The sequence below is a fragment of the Somniosus microcephalus genome, chromosome 12 (assembly GCF_052327205.1).
Source record: "Somniosus microcephalus isolate GS21.2 chromosome 12, FLI_Smic_1.0, whole genome shotgun sequence".
In the NCBI taxonomy this organism is placed as follows: Eukaryota; Metazoa; Chordata; class Chondrichthyes; order Squaliformes; family Somniosidae; genus Somniosus; species Somniosus microcephalus.
Genome location: NC_140998.1, coordinates 203,195,798 through 203,216,676, shown reverse-complemented (window position 1 = coordinate 203,216,676; position 20,879 = coordinate 203,195,798). Strand labels below are relative to the sequence as shown.

Genomic DNA, 20,879 nt, shown 5'->3' with positions numbered 1-20,879 from the left:
TATACCTCTGCCCCTCTTTTTCCTCCCGCTCTGTGCAGCAGAGCCAACCCTGGTGCCAGGAAGTTGGCTGCTGCTGCCTTCCTCTGATAAGCCATCCCCCCCAACAATACTCAAAGTGGTGTATTTGTTTGAGTGGGGGATGTCCACAGGGGACCCCTGCACTACCTGCCTGTGCCTAGTACTCTGCCTGTTGGTCACCCCTTCCCTTTCTGCCTGTCCAACCTCTACCTGCGGTGTGTCCAACTCCCTAAACGTGCTATTCACGACGTCCTCAGCATCGTGAACGCTCCAGTATGCATCCAATCGCAACTCCAGTGCCGCAATGCGGTCTGTCAGTAGCTGCAGCTGGATACACTTCCTGCACACGTAGTTGTCAGGGACACATATGTAGGAGACAGCTAGTTTAAAACAATAGTACGATAGCAAAATACGCTGCTCACGATGTGGCCTCCTCTACATTGGGGAGACCAAATGCAGATTGGGTGACCACTTTGCAGAACACCTCCGTTCAGTCTGTAAGGATGACCCCGAGCTTCCGGTCACCTGGCATTTTAATTCACCACCCCATTCCCACTCAGACCTCACTGTACTCGGGCTCTTGCATTGTTCCATGAAAGCTCAGCATATGCTCTAGGAACAGCACCTCATCTTCCGATTAGGCACTTTACAGCCTTCCGGACTCAATATCGAGTTCAACAATTTCAGATCATAACCCCAGCCCCCATTACATTTTTACTTATTTTTATCCAAACTTTTGTTTTGGCCCTTTCCCCACTTTCTTTTCTCTCCCACATGGCAGCTGTTTCCCATTCTGCCAGCACATTTCACACCTAATCTAGAAACGTCTTTTGTCTCCACTAGTCCTATCACCATCTCGTCTCGTTTTGAATATATCTTAATGTCTCTTCACTTCTCTTCTGTTCTCCCCCGGGCTGGCCTCTTAATCTATTTCATTTCCAGTGCTTTTCCAGTCTTGACAAAGTGTTTGACCCGAAACGTTGACTCTATTTTCTGTCCACGGATGTTGCCTGGCCTGCTGAGTTTTTCCAGCATTTTCTGTTGTTATTTTAGTTTAAAACAATGGTACAGTATGTAGCTGGGGATGATATAATGTTCTCTCTCTCCCTTTGTCGCTCTCTCTCTTTCTCTCACTCTCGCTCTCTCGCTCATTGTCTCACTCTCTCTCTCCTAATTGTATCACTTACTCCCGACATCTGGACGTGGTTATTTCACACTCTCATTTTGAATCTGCAGAGAATTCTGAAGATTTCTGATGACTTTTTTCAAAGCACAGATTTTTTCGATTCGACCCATGAGTTTCACTCAGATGGCGGCACCAATGACATTTTATCGTTACCCTAAACCATTGAGATTCATTATGTGTTTTTGGTATTTTCTAACAGAAGGGGAAATCCTCAACGAACCAAACAGAATCGCCGTGAGTAGCTTCTACACATGATATCTAAAGAATAAAAATAGATAATATGCAGAATTTCATATTTGGTGCATGTTGCCCATAAAGTGTTGGTATAGTCTATTGAAAGGTTGTAGCTTGCAATATTTCTTTCAAATTGCATGAACTACATCTATGTGTGACAGCATATCAGTTCACACACTGTTTCAGTTCAAGAGAACGCAATATTCTGCTAAATTAATTTCCTATATATTGCACATATTATGGTGACATGTATAGTCAATGAGGAACAAGAACATATGAACATAAGAAACAGGAGCAGGAATCGGCCACTTGGCCCCTCGAGCCTGCTCCGCCATTCAATAAGATCATGGCTGATCTTGAGCTCAAATCCACTTTCCTGGCCGCTCCCCATAACCCTTCACTCCATTATCTTGCAAAAATCTGTCTATCTCCACCTTAAAGGTACTTAATGACCCAGCCTCCACGGCTCTCTGGGGCAGGGAATTCCACAGATTTACGACCCTCTGAGAGAAGAAATTCCTCCTCATCTCAGTTCCAAAAGGGCGGCCCTTAATTCTGAATCTATGCACCCGAGTTTTAGATTTCCCCACGAGGTGCAACATCCTCTCTGCATCTAACTTCTCGAGCCCCCTCAGTATCTTATATATTTCAAAAAGATCACCTCTCGTTCTTCTAAATTCCAATGTGTATAGGCCCAATCTGCTCAGCTATTCTTCATAAGTCAACCCCTCATCTCAGGAATCTACCGTGTGAATCGTCTCTGAATTGACTCCAATGCAAGTATCCTTCCTTCAATAAGGGGACCAAAAGTTTCTGCAGAGCTCAAGGTGTGGTCTCACCAGTACCCTGTGCAGTTGTAGTATGACTTCTCTGCTTTTATACTCCAACCCCCTTGCAATAAAGGTCACCATTCCATTTGCCTTTTTGATTACTTGCTGTAACTGCATGCTAACTTTGTGTGTTTAATGCACAAGGACCCCCAGGTCCCTCTGAACTGTAGCATTTTGTAATCTCTCTCCATTTAAATAAAAATGGCTTTTTTATTTTCCTGCCAAATTGGATAACCTCGCACGTTCCCATCTGCCAAATGTTTGCCCGCTCACTTAGCCTGTCTATATCCCTTTGCAGATTCGCTGAGTCCTCTGCACAACTTGCTTTCCCATCATCTTTGTATCATCCACAAACTTGGCATCATTACACTCGGAACCTTCATCCAAGGCATTAATGTACATTGTAAATATTTGAGGCCCCAGCATCGATCCATGTGGCACCCCATTAATTACCATTTGCCAACCGGAAAATTACCCATTTATCTCGCTTTTATGAACGAATGATTGTGAATATTATACCGATTGAAAAATCAAGATACATATTCAAAATTAGTTGACTAAATGATTTATGGTTTGTGAAAGACGTAAGGAATGAAATAAAATGCATGAACATAATAGTTTACAGTTCCATATAATAGTGTAAATGGAAGCTAGCAGCGTTTCAAAGTTTTGTGAAACCTTGGTTATGCTTATGTTCCATTCATCACAGCAGCAATGCAGATATAAATTGAAAATAAACACCCTGAGCTTCAACCTGCTAAAACTTGAACTAACCTATGATTGGGATCAAGGACAGTGTATTCATGCAATCCAGCGCATGGCACATCAAGTGGGAAACAACCCTGACACAACGCCCCCCTCCCAGCCACCCTCCCGTCATCAAACGAAAGACTGAAAGAGAGTGAGAGAGGCAGCGTCCAGGGAGAATGTTTTGAGCAAAACAAAGCCCACAACCATCAAGGAAAGATATGTTACTTTCTTCAACTGACGAAGCCTCGAATCCTCATTCTGTGCTACACACTCAATTTTTGGTACAAGACGCAGGTATAAATCATGGCCAATGCTGTCGTCTGGACTAGTTTCGATCGTCTAAAGGGGTGGCAGGTGAATTGTTCCAAATGTTTACCCCTAATTGACCTGGCTTTTTACCTGTTTATTTCGGTTCTCTCAGTAGATTGCATGGCCCCGGGTGGGTGGGCAGTGTCTATATGGTGATGCATAAGGCATTAGGTCTTTTCCTGCCCAAAACTTTCAAATGTTGGTAGTGCTAGTGCCTAAACAGGATACATTAATCAAGAGCTTTCTGGGCACAGGGTGTGGATGGGTATTGGGCTACGCGTATGTAGGCAGTGGGAAACTGGGGCGAATATTAGAAACAATGATTCAATATTGACTGTCCAAAATATGTTTAAGATGAACTGGTGCTGCGGTACTTAAGTATCTCTTGTTCTTTTTGCAGGTGAGATACGAGTCCAATAGAGACGGAGGTGTTCGATATGACAACATTTATTCCCTTGGCAGTGGGAATCAGCCAGAGAGAATTCAAGAACAAGCGGACTACGAGGAGGAAGATGCCTTTGAATATTCATTGATTGCCATTTGTTGAGAACTAAAACATCGTGGAATAACCTCAGTAATTTTATATTCGAGGGCAGATAGATGATGAGATAAACCGCATCATTAGGTGGCTGCGTTGTCAGGTCAGATGTGAAAACTGACTCATAGAAACATAGAAACATACAAGATAGGAGCAGGAGTAGGCCATTCGGCCCCTCGAGCCTGTTCCACCATATAATGAGATCATGGCTGATCATCCAAATTCAGTACCCTGTCCCTGCTTTCTCCCCATTTCCCTTGATCCCTTTAGCCTTAAGAAATATATCTAACTCTTTCTTGAATATATTTAATGAATTGGCCTCTATTGCCTTGTGTGGTAGAGAATTCCACAGGTTCACCACTCTCTGGGTGAAGAAATTCGTCCTCATCTCTGTCCTAATTTGCTTATCCCTTATCTTTAGACTGTGACCCCTGGTTCTGGACTCCCCTGCCATCGGGAATATCCTTCCTGCATCTAGTCTGTCTAGTCCTGTTACAATTTTATAAGTTTCAATGAGATCCCCTCTCATTCTTCTAAACTCCAGCGAGTATAAGCCCAATCGTCCCAATCTCTCCTCATACGATGCACAATGCACCTCAGATTAATGGGGTAAGTGGTTTGATTTGTAGGCTGGAATATTACTTTGTTTGCATGTTCCATGCATACGCAGTGCCCAGCGCAGGCCAGTATGTAACAAGCAATGTCCTTAAAAGTGGGCCATCAAAGGTTGAGCAAAGGGCACTCACAGCTGTCGTCTGAATGGCAGTTTTGAGGCAATAGAAACATTTTATCAGTTCAACAATGGGCTCCATTTCTGAGTTATGCTTCAGATTAACCAACAGACATAATACCATACAACTATTGGAATACAGGTGCACAATCTTTCCCTTATCCAGTATTATATATGGCAGTATTAACTCACTTAAAATACATGTCCTAAATCATATTGAACTAGCATGGAAAGGGATTCTGCATTGTAACCCGCATTGTGTAGCAACATTGCAATTTGAAAGCCTCTGTCGGAGGAGCAACATCCATGTTTCAATTCACTGCAACTACTGGCTTGCGAGTGCAGCAATTTAAAAAGGGAAAAGACAGCATAATTATGGCCTAGGACCTGGGACTCATCCTCTTAACAAGTGGAAATATTTGCGGGTTATTAAGGATCCCTGCTGCAGTGGAGGGTTAAACTTGAGCATATTTATTCGTCATGGCCAAAAAAGAATAAACTGCTTTGAAGTGAATATTTTTCAGTTACAGCGCTGTTTTGTGTCTCAAATTTATAATAGACAAATCAGCATTATAAACTTTAATTCTGCAAAAAATTGTGTCACTTCTTAAGGAGCTGTGTCCTTCCTGTTGGACCAATATGGACTGATTATACCGCATAGATAATTTAGATGATATATATCTATGGATATACAGATAATCGCTGCTGGTGGAAATTTTTATATGAATATATGTACAGCAGGTTTATACAGAGTATCAGAATCTGCTGCTGCTAATATCCCACAGCGCCTTTTGGATGCCCAGTTTTAAGCTGCCTGATCTGTTCTTAATCTATCCCTCTTTACACCCTCCCCTTTCAGTCTGAGCGGTTCAAAGCGGGTCACCTTGAGTACGAGAGTGCCATGAGGGGCGGGGAGGGTGAGAGGAGACATAGTGGGGGTGATTTTCACTCAGAAGTCGGGAAGGAGGCGGGACTACAACTTTCGGGGACGTAGTCCCTCCTCCATCGAGATGCGGCCAATCAACGCGATTTTAACTTGATTGACCTTGTTGAGCCCGCCCTGCGGGCTCAGCAAGCCAATTAAGGGCCACCCGGCAACGGGTGACGTCACAGGCTGAAATTTCATCTGTCAAGACGATTTGACAGGTGAGACATCGGTGTTTCACAGTTGTTTGAAGCTATCAAACGCTGATAATCTTACTTCAAACCTGAGTCCTTCTCCACAGACTCAGTTAGAAATCTCACCGACACCGAAAGCTGCAGGCTGTCACTTTTGATAGTTCGCAGCCGTTCTGCTTTCTGTGCCGGTTAGATGATGGACTCCCGAAACCTAGAGGAAGGAAGGCTGGAAAGGTAAGTACAGGTAATTTAAACTTCTTTACACACTGTAGACACACCAAACACACTTACCTTTGCACTTATGCACCCATCACTCACCTGAACAGCGACATCTCGACCCCACCAAGTCCTTCAACCGGACAGCCCGACTCCTGTAACTTGACGTGGGTCGGGAATCCCACAGTTCAAGCTTTAAAATAGGGATTAGGCTAAAAACTGCCTGTGAACTACCTGTTAACAGGCAGTTATTTGTCACTAATCCTTTCCCGCCTTGGGTAGGCGCGTCCCAGTGCAGGGAGGGTACCTGCCTCCTTTGAAAGTTACATGGAGGCGGGTTTGGGGCGGGATGGTGTCGGGACCCCCGAATTCGGGACATTAACCCCCCACACACCTCCAATCCCGACTCCACGGGTCAGTTTAAATCGAGGCCAGTGAATTTATTTTACAACTCCCAATGAATCCATCAGCGCACCTGTGACTGTGTTGTGAAAATACTCAAACTGCATATTTAGGGGGTATAAATTCTCCAGGGCAGTAGCGCAAAACGCATCGGCCTCGTACTATTCGCCCGTTCCGATATTCAATTCAATTCACGTCAATTGCATTGAATATAAGACGTGGCGCATCAGCCAATCCGAAACATTTCTGCATGGTCTTGTTGAAGAAAACAAGATTATTTGGTATTATACCAAACAAATTTGTGTTGAACAAGGGACAATCAAATTCAGCAACGAAAGAACACAGAGGAATCTCAGGATGTACAATATCAACTGTACAACCAATAGGGAGAGTACCGCCAATTTTAAAGGGGGCTGCCAATTCGCTACCGCCCAGAACCATTGTTTCCCAATAGGTGACACACTGAATTCCAAAAAGGAATGTTAGCATTTAACTAATTTAAACAAGCTTGCAAACAGACATTTCACTGACTGTCTGAACTCCTCCCTGAACTTGTTCTGGATCACTGCACAAATGCACGGCTTTGTACAGCAACTCAAAAGGAGAAGCATATACCCGGCTTCTTGAAGCATATAGAGAGGATCATTGTATCCTGTGTAACCGGAAGAATTTGTGATTCAGAGATATAGCTAATGTAATGTAAACGTCATCCACAAGGGTACGAAATTTACGGACAGAGTAAGAACTAAAATTATGGATTTCCTACGATTTCCATCTCGGGATCATTTTCATGGTCAACATATTTCTTGCCATGGAGAGCCCAACGGACTCTATTGGCCAGTAAAATAGAAATTCACGGTGAGAGCATTCAGCAGCAAAATCTAAATCAAAGGCACAAACGTGGTTGAAATATGGGTCAGGTATGAAAATGCTATCCACGGAAGCGTTGTGTAAAAGCTAGATTTGACGTTGCAATACCAGGGTACGTTGTTAATGAAATACACAGGTTCTAATCCAAAGTTGCAGGGGATATTTCGCAAACAGCTCAGTGTAAATCGCGTTCCCACAACGCCACTGGCCATTTGCGGTGCAATATTTGTTTATCAGCTGCTGGCAGCAAATCGCCAGATATACATCACAGGTGAAAGCAACCGTTAACCAGACAGAAATGTCTTTGGCGGCATAAGCCATTACAGTTCTCAGTGAGCATACTGTGGTAATGGACAGAACGATGGCTGGGAGATAAACCGCCATTATTGGATTCAGCAACACGCTAGTGAGGATCACTAGTAGATCCGCAAAAGCCATAGCCACCAGGTAGCAGGTTATCCATTTGGAGAGGCCACACTTCCCTCGGGATAGAATCGCAATCGCCATTATGTTACCTGTCAAAAAAAGGACAATTTCAACTGAACAACTGCACAGAGTCCCAGGAAATGCATCAGTTTGGTGGGAATTAGTGCGAATTTCAGCGGGTTGAGAATAATCCTCGGCGATCACGCAAAACGGGCAGAACCACATGGCCCGTTGACTCCTGAACCATATCAGGCAGAGGACGGGGTGGGGCTGCTCCATGGAATATCTGCAGCAATGAAAGTCTACCCCAAGATCTTGGTCTTCATTCAGAGAATTGGGCCAGTAACTCCGGTCCCAACGCGTGAGTACGGACGGTGTACTCAAGCGTGTGCCCGTTGGAAGTGCCGGATTTCAGCATGCACAGCGCATGCGCGGGAAACCGGCATATCCTCCAAGGGTTTCAGAGGTCCAATGCGTGTGCGCAGGACTCTGCGCGCACGCCTTGAACTTCCTTCTTTTTGACAGGTTTGCCCATTTGCAAGGGCCTGAACTTTTTACACATATAAAAAGGAGGCGTAAGGACTGGATTCTTGAAGGTAAGTGGTCTATTATTTAAAATTATTGCATTTCTTCCACAGCGTCATTGTTTTTAAGGACTTTATAGTAAGGTAAGTTTATTTTTAGACCCGATTTATTAAAAAATTATTTTTTTCAAAATGTTTATTAATTGTTTAAAATAGTTTTTTTTAAAGTTATTTATAGTTTATTTAATTATTGGGATGTTTTTTAAAATTTTATTTAAAGTTATACTAGTCTTTTGGGCGCCCGTACTTTTCATGAGTTTGACAGTTCTTACTGTCAAACTCATGAATGAAGTTTCCCCTCCCCTGATTGGCTGCACAGTGCTCACCTGATCCCAGCCGGCAAATCGCACTAACTATGCCGCTGGATCAGTCAAGCACATCGCGCCGACATCTGAACCGGGCCAGTGACAGGAATTCCAAGCAGGCCCAGGCTTCAGATGTCGGCGCGCCGGGTGAGTGCACCCGATCCTAATTTCTGGCCCAATAACCGATTAGCGCTCACCTGTGTTTCCTAGTGACATCCAGTTCAAAATAAAATGTCAAAAAGTAATAATAAAGACACACAAGAGGGGAATCACAAATATGAAGCAACATTCAAAAAGAATCAAACTGCGGTCTAGGAATGTACATAAATCAATTTTAAACCACGTTAAAAGTAGAAAAAAAATGTAAGAGATTTCAAGCTATCTTAATAAAGGACTACTTTGAATGCAGTCGCTCTAATACAACCAAAACAAATCAAACACATATCAGAAAAATGTATAAAAAGTAAGGAGTGACGATGTGAGATCAATAAATGGAATCAAAGAAAGAAACAAAAATGACTTGAATTTCCTTAGCGCCTTTCACAACCTCAGGGCGTCACAAAGCGCTTTACAACAAATTAATTACTTTTGAAGTGCAGTCACTGTTGCAATGTAGGAAATGCGACAGCCAATTGCGCACAGCAAGCTCCCAGACACAGTAATATGAAAATGAACAGATAATCTGTTTTAGTGATGTTTATTGTGGAATAAATATTGGACACACACACCGGGGATAACTCCCCTGCTCTTCCTCGAAATAGTGTCATGTGATCATTTACATCCACCTGAGAGAGAAGATATCGGTTTTACTTCTTATTCCAAAGGCGGCAGCTCCAACAGTGCTGCACCACTTCAGTACTGCACTGGAGTATCAACAACAACAACTTTATTTGTATAGCGCCTTTAGCATAGAAAAACGTCCCAAGACGCTGCACAGGAGTATATAAAGACAAAAAAATTGACACCGATCCACATAAGGATAAATTAGGGAAGATGACCAAAAGCTTGGTCAAAGAGGTGGTTTTTAAGGAGCTGCTTAAAGTATCAAAGAGAGGTAGCGAGGTGAACAGGTATAGGGAGGGAATTCCAGAGTTTACTGTCCAGGCAACAGAAGGCACGGCTGCCAAATGTTGAGCGATTATCGGGGATGCTCAAGAGGGCCAAATTAGAGGAGAGCAGATACCTCGGGGGTTTGTGGGGTTGAAGGAAATTACATAGATACGAAGGGGCGAGGCCATGGAGGGATTTGACAACAAGAATGAGAGTTTTGAAATCGAGACGCTCCTTAACCGGGAGCCAATGTTGATCAGCGAGCAGAGGGGTAATGGGAGAGCGGGACTTCGTGCGAGTTAGGAGATGGGCAGACGAGTTTTGGTTGACCTCAAGTATATGTAGGGTGGAATGTGGGAGGACGGCCAGGAGTGCTTTAGAATGGTCAAGTCTAGAGGTAACAACGGCATTGGTGAAATTTAAAGCATCAGATGAGCTGAGGCAAGTTCGGAGACGGCCGAAGTTACAGAGTGGAAGTAGATGGTCTTTGTTATGCTGCGGCTATGTGGTCGGAAGCTCATTTCAGAGTCAAATATGACAACAAGGTTGCAAACAGTGTGGTTCAGCCTCAAACAGATGGTAGGGTGAGGGATGAAGTCAGTGGCTAGGTAACGGGGTTTGTGCTGGGGACCTAAATCAACGGCTTTGTTCTTCCCAATATTTAACTGGAGAAAATTTATGCTGATCCAGAACTGGGTGTCAGTCTGACACCTTAGAGACTGTGGAGGGGTTGAGAGAAGTGGTGGCGAGATAGAGCTGGGTGTCGTCAGCGTACATGTGGAAACTGACGCTGGGTTTTGGGAAGATGTCCTCAAGGGGCAACATCCAGTTGAGAAGCAGGATCAGCCTAGATTTTTGTGCTCACATCTCTAAATGTCTTGATGCAACAAGCTTCAAACTCAGCGGCAAGGGTGCGACCAACTGAGCCAGCACTTGCATTTTGAATTAAATAAAGCATTGCACACAATGTCGAAGTAAAAAAGAGTGTATAACAGACACTGAGCTGCAAGGAGAGGAGTGATGTTCCGCCGGGTAGAGAGTGTTTGGTGAGTCAAACTGTGTGGATTCGGGTACTGAAGCAGAAATGATGCTCCGCATTGGAAGGAGCCAGAAAGATACTGTAATGAGGAAGGGGTCAGAATCGTTCTCAATACGGGAACGGGTCGCCTACCTGATGTATACATCCGAGTGGTATAGTTTGAGACGGGTTTTGGATTAAGAAATTTCAAGTTGCAAAATTAACAACTGAAAATAATGAGGAACAGGGAGCATTGCAAAATTTGGACATGGCCCTTTGGCGTGAAGTAAAACTAGCTATTCCATGAATTGCTAAACGGAAAATGACCAAGGTTCATCTCGTTCACCACCTGTCGTTCTGGTAGTGCCATGCTGCAATGATAATGGAGCTGTTGAATTATCATAGCAATCAATCCTTACAAGTTACCCTACAACAGACCCAGATATGACGGGAGGGAAACGCCATTGGAGGAGAGCTTTGGGAAACATAGGTCAAAATTTACCAGTTCATCTACAGCATAGTACATTTCCCAAATGTCATCATGTCACAAATCATTCATAAACTGCATCCAAACACGTTATTTTCCGAAATAAATCTACCTAATTTGCATTTAAGTGACTCAATACTATCTGCTTTCTCGCGGGGAGCCTGTTCCATAGCTTGACCACTCAATCACTGAAGTAATAATTCGGCAGATTAATTTTGAAATTAGTCGCTTTCAATCACAGGCAGTGCAGGGACAGAGGAACCGATGGAGTGTTATGTAGAATGCTGCATGCGAAGCAAGGCAACACTGACATAAACTGTCAACTAGTGGAAATAGCAAGAACTTACAAGAACCAATGCATTAGTAAAACATAGTTCCATTCAGAAAAGTAACTATTCAATTACTAGTTAAGTATTATCAGCAAATGCATGCAGTATCAGAAAACACAATGCTTAATTTCAGAGGGAAATCTTCCTGCGCGTTATGCACTGTTGGATCAAGTCAATATGGCTGGTGTCATTCTTTTCTGCAATAACGAAGTAAAGTTGATTAACAGATTAAGCATTGAGTAAATGTAGACTGTAATATTTTGCACATTAGTTAACTAGTAACTAAAGTTGAGTAACTAAGTTGATCTTGGGAACATTTCTTCTGAACACCATGAATCAGGAAGGTTGCTGAAAAAGCGAGCTTTCCGACAGTGATTATTCCAAATAAAATAGTAGAACCTTTGTGAAGCGATGCGTTTATCATTTTGCTGAAAACATATACACTCAGTGGAAACATTCCGTGCTAAGTTTAAGCAACCCAGACAGAGACAGGGGGAACTCGTCATTCAGATTATTAATTTCAGCCAGCATTGCAGGTCTTTACTCCAAGACGGAATCAGTAACTTACCTGTGTGCCCAATCGCTGAAATTACGAATATAAAGAAGACATATTTTTACTCATGCCATTTAAAATCTCAGATTCCAAGAAAGCGATTTTTACTATCCTAATAGCCCAGTCATATTGTTTACAACGTTACTGTATTATCAGGCTTCACTGTTTTGAAATGCATTGGGATGGTGTTTAAAATTACCGAAAATTGCATCTGTTCATTTGCATTATTTCCTTTGTAATGGAATGGCAGGAAATGCCTATTGTGATGAGACTAATATTGTCTCAATGCCATTGTAAATAAATAGTTATGGATTTGTTTTGGCGATTCTAAGGGCTTATTGCACTGATTTGGTAATGAACAATGAAAGCAAAGAAGGATACAGGGTCAATGGGTGCAGTGGGTTATGGCCGTTATCACAATTACACGCAGGGGCAGAAGTTCATCTTGGCAGTTGCACTTAAACACCCCGGGGTTGAAATTCTCTTTGCTGTTTATGCAATACTTGGCGCTATCACATCGTCCACCTCTTATACGCTTCGTCCCATAGTCAATTTGTTTGACTTCAAGTGAGCTGGATAACTGTCTGTGGGTAAAACAGACCGGCCGATGCGATGCCGCCCGTTATGTGTTACTTCCCGCCGTCAATTTCTAGCTCAAGTCAGACCTTGTTCAGGCTCAGATACAAATGTGAGCCACTTGACCCAGGGTAGATAAATTCCACGGAAGGGCAGCAGCATGATATCGAGGAGAAGTAACTATCCTGAAATTAATGCATTTCCTAGCCATGCACCACTCTTTAAACAATTACACCGCTCCCAGTAGGATGTCATTTGGAATATTTCAAAATACTTGGATAGAATGACAGCAATATTAATGTTGTGCTGACAAAAACAGTAGGGTCGAACATACACAACGGGCGGTACCTGCGGACAAACCTCCCCGCCATGATGCATAGTCAGAAAACTCCACCTAAGTACATGGGTTGAAAATGGTAACTTGGAATCATGTAATTTTAGATTTCACTTTCCGTTGCGTTCATGTCATCATCAGCTGTAATCTTCTCCACCAAATCGCACCAGATAAACCTGGAAGTGTGAAAGATTTTTATTTCATTAAGTTTATCAACGGATGTGGATCAATGGCAGCTAAACGAATTTGAGGTGCAGATGAGTCATGATCTAACTGAATGAATGAACCTGGAGAATTAGCACGTTTTGCCCGCCTGTCAGCTTGAGGCCTTCCATGCCTGGTGGACACACAGCAACTACAGTGTGTGGTCGAAACAGGAAACAATATTATTAATTAAATTATTAACTTTTCTTTATCATTTTTATGATTTGGATGTTTATTGTTTGTGCACCTCTACAAAAGGAGTTTTAGATTTATTTTCATCGGGTTGGTGACAGTGCGGCAACCCAGTGTGTCCAGAAGGTGCAACTAATTTAAATAGAAAGACAGCCGCTCCTTCTGCGGGTTTGTCCACGCACTGGTAGACCTGGAGTGGGAGCACGAGATGTTTGCCAGCACGCTTGAGGCCTTCCACAACCAGTGGGCACTGCAGTGTCCGGAGTACGTCGCAGAGATGAGAAATAATATTATTATTTCATTTGCTAAGTAACGTTTCATGTTTTATGATTTGGATTCAATTAGTTGTATCCCTGCAAATGGGGCGCATTTTTGCTTGTTGTTTGTTTGATGAAACAAGTTTCAATTATAGAATAAAAACAACTCACTTAGTTTATTTGTGCAAAGGAGTGGAACTAACATCTGTAATGATGTGACCTAATTGTCTCACTGGAGGCTTCCGTGATCTATATATTCAGTCTGCTGCAAACCGGATGTTGAGGCTGTTGAGACGCAGTTGCTTCTGACAGAAAATGCATGAGCCAGTAACTGGTCCCGTGTATGCAGTTTACTATCCAATTCTTGCCGCTCTTGGTGTCCCGGGTAAGTGGTAACCATACCAGTTGTGCAAACCTATTTTATACAGCATCATTGTTTTTGCAACGTGTCTGGTAACTTAATCTGTCTGAGCGGACCTGTTTGCTAAATAGTCACCTATTCTGTGGTATCTGCTCAATGGCTAAGTTATCCGAATTTATTTATTCAATATAATATTTTATTCAAATTATACTTATTTCTGCTCCAACAGAGACAGTATTATTCAAAGTCTTCTTCAGACGACTTGCTATCTCACATCTAGAATCAGCCGTGTCCACACATTTAAGTGTGTGTTGGTATGTTGCTGCGTTTTGCCAATGGCTGCAAATCGATATACAGGTTCCAAATATAGGGGTGAGGAATATTGATCTTTAAACTGTTTCACCATATTGGCAAAGGATTGATCCCCGCCCAAGTACACCGGTGCAGAGCTCGCCATCCTACCCCACTGACAGCAGTGGCTCAGTTGGTAGTACTCTGGCCCCTGAGTGAAACGGTTCTGAGATTAAGTCCCACTCCAGGGACTCGAGCACAACAATCTGGGCTGACCATTCTGTGCGGCACTGAGGGAGTGCCTCACTGTCGGAGGTGCCATCTTTAGGACGTGAAGTTAAACCGAGGCCTGGTCTGCCCTCGCAGGTGTGTGTGTAAATGATCCCATGCCATTATTTCGAACAGGAGTAGGGGAGGTCTCCTCACTGGCCTAGCCAATATTTATCCCTCAGTCAACATCACTAATGCAGATGATCTGGTCATTATCATATTGTTGTTTGTGGGGTCTTGCTGTGCGAAAATTGGCAGCCGCGTTTCATTCATGACAACAGTGACTACATTTCAAAGGGTACTTCACTGGCTGTAATAAGCTTTGGGACATCCTGAGGTCGTGAAAGGCGCTATATAAATGGTAGGCTTTCTTTTATTTATTTTCTGTTATTGGTGTAAACTATTAAAATAATTAGAATAGAAAAGAACAAAATTTCCATCGTATTTACTGAACATCTGAAGAAAAATGTATTCGAGCGTATTTTGAAATAATAAAGAGAAATACATTCATCTGACTACAGCGACCATATTTACCTTTCTCCTGCTCTCTTTTCCTCTTTCGCTTTCGATTTCTCATCTCCCGTTCTTTTTCTGTCCCTCCTTATTTCTTTCTATCTTTCCCTCTCTCTACTATACGTTCTTGTGAAGGATGCCATCGTGTTTTAATCGGATTGCAAGTGAAACGCTTAGAACCTGTTTGTAATAGGATAATATTTCACCCCAATCGCGAGTTAACTATTTAGTTATGGCGCATAAGCTCTAAGTCAGTCCTGCAGTAACGTTGTTCAACCAACGCCATGGACAAAGCAGGGGAGTTCCTCTTTAATTTGATCGTTATTGGCTGCCGTACAAGTAACAATTATTACAGTCCAAACAGCACTATACAGGCTGAAGTCTTTGATTTGCATTCGGGGGTCATGTGTAATTGCAAACGCTAGTTATTATATCGTAACCTGCAAGGTATTGCCGATGGTGCCAAAAAGTTATTAAAAGACTTGGTCAACGATAATAAGCAATTCCTTTCTATTTTCCCCTTCTGCTCTGTTGTCAGGTGCCATAGGGGTTATCAGCCTTCAGATACATGTCCTGTTATTCATGCGCCCCCATGATAGGCAGATTAAACAGTCTACAGATCATAGAGGTCATTTAATTGATCAGTCAAGTCATGTATTCAACAGACTCTCAAATTCAGCCATTTTCCACTCGTGTTTGCCATAGTAAGCCCATGATTAATGTTACTACCTCCGCTGGAATATTTGAGTCTGGCTGTTGAACTTGCATCACATCGTTTGAGATCCATGGATGGTTAGGACGAGCAAGACTCCTAAATATTCCCTAACTGCGTAACTCATTATAACTTAAGTCATGATACTTGCTCACTAACCCATCAATAATGCTCAGGAAAATTAAGCTTACTTACAATATAGCCGGCATGCCTGTGTGTCAGTCGTTGCTCAGTTGGCAGCACTCTCGCCTCTCAGTCAGAAGGTAGTGGATTAAAGTCCCACTACAGAAACTTTAGTCCAACAATTCTAGGCTGCCACTCCTTTGTAATACTGAGGGAGCCCAGCACTGTCAGAGGTGGGGCCTTTTGGCCGAGACGGTAAACCGAGGACCCGCTCTCCCAGGTGGATGCCCCGACACTATTTTGAAGAGCAGTGGAGTTATCCCCGGTGTCCTGGCCAATAGTTATCCCTCAATCAACATAAGAAAACAGATTACTTGGTCATTAAAACATTGCTGTTTGTTGGAGCTTGCTGTACACATATTGGCTGCCACGGGTGATTGGGCAGATGCATGGCAGATGCAGTATAATGTGGAGAAATGCGAAGGTATCCACTTTGGAGGCAAAAACAGAAAGGCAGATTATTATCTGAACGGCAATAGCTTGGGATAAGGGAAAGTGCAACGAGACCTGGGTGTCCTTGTGCACCAGTGGCTGAAGGTAGGCATGCAGGTGCAGCAGACTGTTAAGAAAGTAAATGGTATGTTGGCCTTCGTAGCGAGAGGGTTTGAGTAAAGGAACAAGGATGTCTTGCTGCAGTTGTACAGGGCCGTGGTGAGACCACAGCTTGAGTATTGTGTGCATTTTTGGTCGACTTATCTGAGGAAGAATGTTCTTGCCATGGAGGGAGTGCAGCGAAGATTCACCAGACTGATACCTGGGGTGGCAGGAATGACGTATGAAGAGAGATTGGGTCGATTAACTTTATATTCGCTACAGTTTAGAAGAAGGAGAGGGGATCTCATTGAAACATATAAAATTGTAACAGGGCTAGACAGACTAGATGCAGGAAGGATTTTCCTGATGGCGGGGGAGTCCAGAACCAGGGGTCACAGTCTAAGGATAAGGGGTAAGCCATTTAGGACTGAGCTGAGGAGGAATTTCTTCACCCAGACAGTGGTGAACCTGTGGGATTCTCTACCACAGAAGGCAGTTGAGGCCAACTTATAAAATATATTCAAGAAGGAGTTAGATATATTTTTTAAGGCTAAAGGGATCAAGGGATATGGGGAGAAAGCAGGGACAGGATACTGAATTTGGATGACCAGCCAAGATCTCATTAAATGGAGGAGCAGGCTCGAGGGGCTGAATGGCCTACTCCTGCTCCTATCTTCTATGTTTCTATGTGTCCTAAAATAAAACAGTGACCGCACGTCGAACAGTATATCATTGGCTGCAAAGCGATTTGGGACGTCTGGTGGTCATGAAAGGCGCTCTATAAATGTAAGTCTTTCATTTTTGCTTTTTCATATTGCAACATATATATATTATCGCTTCATTTTAAAGGGCAGCTCAACACATGTATTCTTTTGGATCAGATTTACATCACTCCATCAAATAAATGATTGGAAAACAAGAACGAGCAAGGGGTTTGCCGGTTGGTATAATCAGTGATGTGCCCAATGCCCTTATATCTGGAGAGCATGGGTGGTCATTCAGCGGCCCTCTCCTCATCCATAAACAATTCTGCCTGATTTACAGCCACGGTCCGATTTCACTCACTTCAGTCCATCCGCCACTTTTCAATGTCTTGTTCATATGCATTACCGGTGGACCTCGGTGTCTGTCCTTCATTAAGTTTTGTGTTTATATCGGGGTTTTCCAAATTTATCGTTCATTAATTGTATTGTTAATCTCAAACTCGCTCTCTATTGAATTGTATTTCATTCAATCAACTTATTGCAGGTGCATTTTTGTAGATTTTATTATTTTTATGAAAGTTTTTATTGAAATAAATTTTATGTCACTCAAGTTGGCATATCATAACTAACTTTTAAACTCATTTTAAAGCTCATTGCTCGTCCAATAGTAGCGCCAGATTTCATTTGCTAATCAGTCCTGCTTCTTCCTATGACCATATCATGTTACATTAACGTACCTCATCTATATTTTAAAACGGAGCAGAAACAATATAGTGCCATTAGCGACCTTAGGGTGTCCTAAAGTATTCTGCAGTAACTGTTGTAATGTACGGAAGATTTGCAGCCAATCAGCGCGCAGCAAAGTCCCACAAACAGCAATGAGACAGCGACCAGATAATTGGGTTTAGTGATGTTGATTTAGGGAGAAATATTGGCCAGGGCACCGGCGGTGCAGCATTCCCTTAGCACTGCATTCATGATTCAGCCGAGATCATGTGCTCAAATCTTTGGAGTGGGACATGAAACCGCAAACTTCTGACTCAGAGGCGAGTGTGCTACCCAATGAGCCTCGGCTGACACTGTTTTAATTTGCAACCTACTTTAATGGCTATTAGGTTACATGCAGAATGCAATAACAAGTTCTGCAGGGAGCCCATACTGGTAGCAAACTGGTACTTTCCCTTAAAGTCTGGCCATAATTAATTGTCTTGCTTGTTTTCCCCTCCCCTGCAGTTAACATGGTGGCAATTGCGATCCTGTCCCGGGGAAAGTGCGGCCTCTCCAAATGTATCACATGCTACCTGGTGGCCATGGCAGCGGCGGATCTAGTGGTTGTCATCACTGGCGTCATACTCAATCGGATCATCGACATTTACATTCCCGGAAGTTATCTGTTGCTTACTCCGGTATGTCGGGCCAAAATCGCCCTAGTTTATGCAACCAGAGACATTTCTGTCTGGTTAACCGTCGCTTTTACCTTCGATCGCTTTATAGCCATTTGTTGCCAGGAGCTGAAAACCAAATATTGCACCAAGCAAACGGCAACTGCGGTTGTCAGCACGGTGCTCGCTCTGAGCTGTTTCAAAAACATCCCCTGGTACTTCGTGTATGATCCTCTGTACATAATTAACAATTTGCCGTGGTATTGCCGGATACGGCCAATCTTTTATACTTCACCCCTTTGGCTAGCATTTTCTTTTTTCGACTGCATAGCGACTCCTTTCCTGCCATTTTTCATTATTCTGCTACTCAATGCTCTGACCGTGAGGTATATATTAGTGGCCAGCAGAGTCCGCAAGGGATTGCGGAGCAACCCCAACTTTGAAAATAATCCTGATCCTGAGATGGAAAACCGGAGAAAATCCATCATTTTACTCTTCAGTATATCCGGCAACTTTTTACTCTTATGGCTGACATACACGGTCCATTACTTATATTATCGGATTACTAATACCTATTCTTACACAGGTTACAATGACCCGGTTTATATCCTTCAAGAAACCGGATATATGCTCCTGCTTTTGAGCTGCTGCACAAACACCTTTATTTATGCAGTAACCCAGAGTAAATTCAGAGAGGAGTTTATGAAAATGGTGAAATATCCAGTGAACCGAATTGTTACGTTTTTGAAATAATTAGAACAGCTATATAATTGTTGGTATTATAAATCAAATTGTCATATACCAGACATCATCTTGTAGATTTGCCTTTAATTTACAGTCAGTGGCAAGGCAAAGCAAAGGCGCTCGCCGCTGGCCCTGAAGAGAGTTGCCCACAAAGGTCTTGCGATCCGTGTAGCGAGAAGTTTGCCTTTTTCGAGGTTCCAATGAAATCAGCACTCTGTCGTGGGGATTCATGTGCCACGCTGCCGTGACGTCACAAAGAGGTCCAAGCAGCCAATCACATTGCAGAGTTCTCAAAGACAGGAAAGCAGGGAATGAGAAGCTGCTTTTTCTCGCTTTAATAATAAATGATCGTAGAGCGAAATAAAGATTGGGACGCTCACATGGGGTTAAGGTAAAAGCTGAAATATCATGAACAATCGTTTAAAAAATTAATGTTTAAAAAACATTGTTGTTATCACTATGGAGAAATTTGACACTCCATAAATATAAAACTTAATCAATACGCTGTTAAAACCCTAGTTACATCTATTGCAACACGGTCTAACATTTCATGGCGTATTCAAAGCGATATTAGTGCGGAAAAGCCCAGGTATTCGTCAGCTTTACTCATTTCCCTGATTACGCTGTTGCCGTCTATGGGGTGTGGTGGAGCTGTGAGGGCAGAACACAGCCAGTGTCGGAGCAGTGAATGACTGACCGCAACTTCAAGATTTCTGCAGTTCAATGTGCATGCGCTACATCCTGAAGTTGCGATCACTTTCACAATGGTAGTGATGGCACACACTGTTAGTTCGCCGTCATTAATCTCTGCAAATTCCGAGCCAATATGTTTGTCTATTTCCAGGGGTGCTATGTGTATTTCTTCATGTGGCTCTTTACAGTTCCATGTAAATCAAAGAATAAAGAGAGACTTGCATTTCTATAGCGCCTTTCCCGACCAGCGGACGTTCCAAAGCTTTTTACAGCCAATTAAGTACCTTTATATATTGGTCAGGGCAACGGCGATAACTCCCCCGTTCTTCTGCGGAATATTGGCGTGGGGACTTTTACATTCAGCTGAGAAAGCAGACAGGGCCTCGGTTGAATGTCTTATACCGAAAGACGGCACCTCCAACAGTGCAGCACTGCAAGTGCCAGCCTAGATTTCTATGCTCATGTCTCTGGAGTTTAGACTTGAACCAGCAACTTTCTGATTCAGAAATGGGAGTGCTGCCCACTGAGCCACTGGCTGACACCTAAAGAATGCACATGTATGAAGGCCCAGGGAAATGTCGATTTCAGAAAATAACCAAACAGTCTTAACGATTGGCTTTTTCAGAGGTTTCACTGATTAATATGACACAGTTCCATGCAATCTGTATCACAATACGACCATGATCTTAATAATAATTCCATTGTTAGGGAATAATCAAGAGCAAAAAGAAGTAAAAAAGTACTTTCACAATAATAGTAACACAACAACCGCTCTGTTTAACGTAACATGATTTGGGTCGTCGGATGCCTACATGACATGAATGACTGACAAATCTGCACTCATAGTGATTGCAGTTGCCTCTCATGGCGTTCACACTATCCCTCGCACCAGCTCACCCGAGTTACTTACCATAAGTGAGACCTGGTAAGATTCAAGGCTATGGTTCCCTCCAAGATGTGACAGGGTGTTGCTGT

At 43.0% G+C, this 20,879-nt stretch overlaps 1 protein-coding gene and 1 long non-coding RNA gene across 2 annotated transcripts; both read left to right on the top strand.

Annotated features, from left to right (window-relative positions):
- The first annotated feature begins 1,401 nt into the window (after positions 1-1,401).
- On the top strand, positions 1,402-5,109 carry LOC147109918 (uncharacterized). The gene is made up of 2 exons (XR_015080374.1): positions 1,402-1,438; positions 3,728-5,109. It is a non-coding gene; the product is annotated as an uncharacterized LOC147109918 (long non-coding RNA).
- An 8,723-nt stretch (positions 5,110-13,832) lies between these two features.
- On the top strand, positions 13,833-19,220 carry LOC147109917 (putative G protein-coupled receptor 139). Its single transcript, XM_086004226.1, has 2 exons — positions 13,833-13,902; positions 18,319-19,220. Exons 1-2 carry the CDS (start codon positions 13,833-13,835, stop codon positions 19,218-19,220), a joined length of 972 nt encoding a protein of 323 aa, XP_085860352.1.
- The last annotated feature ends 1,659 nt before the right edge of the window (positions 19,221-20,879 follow it).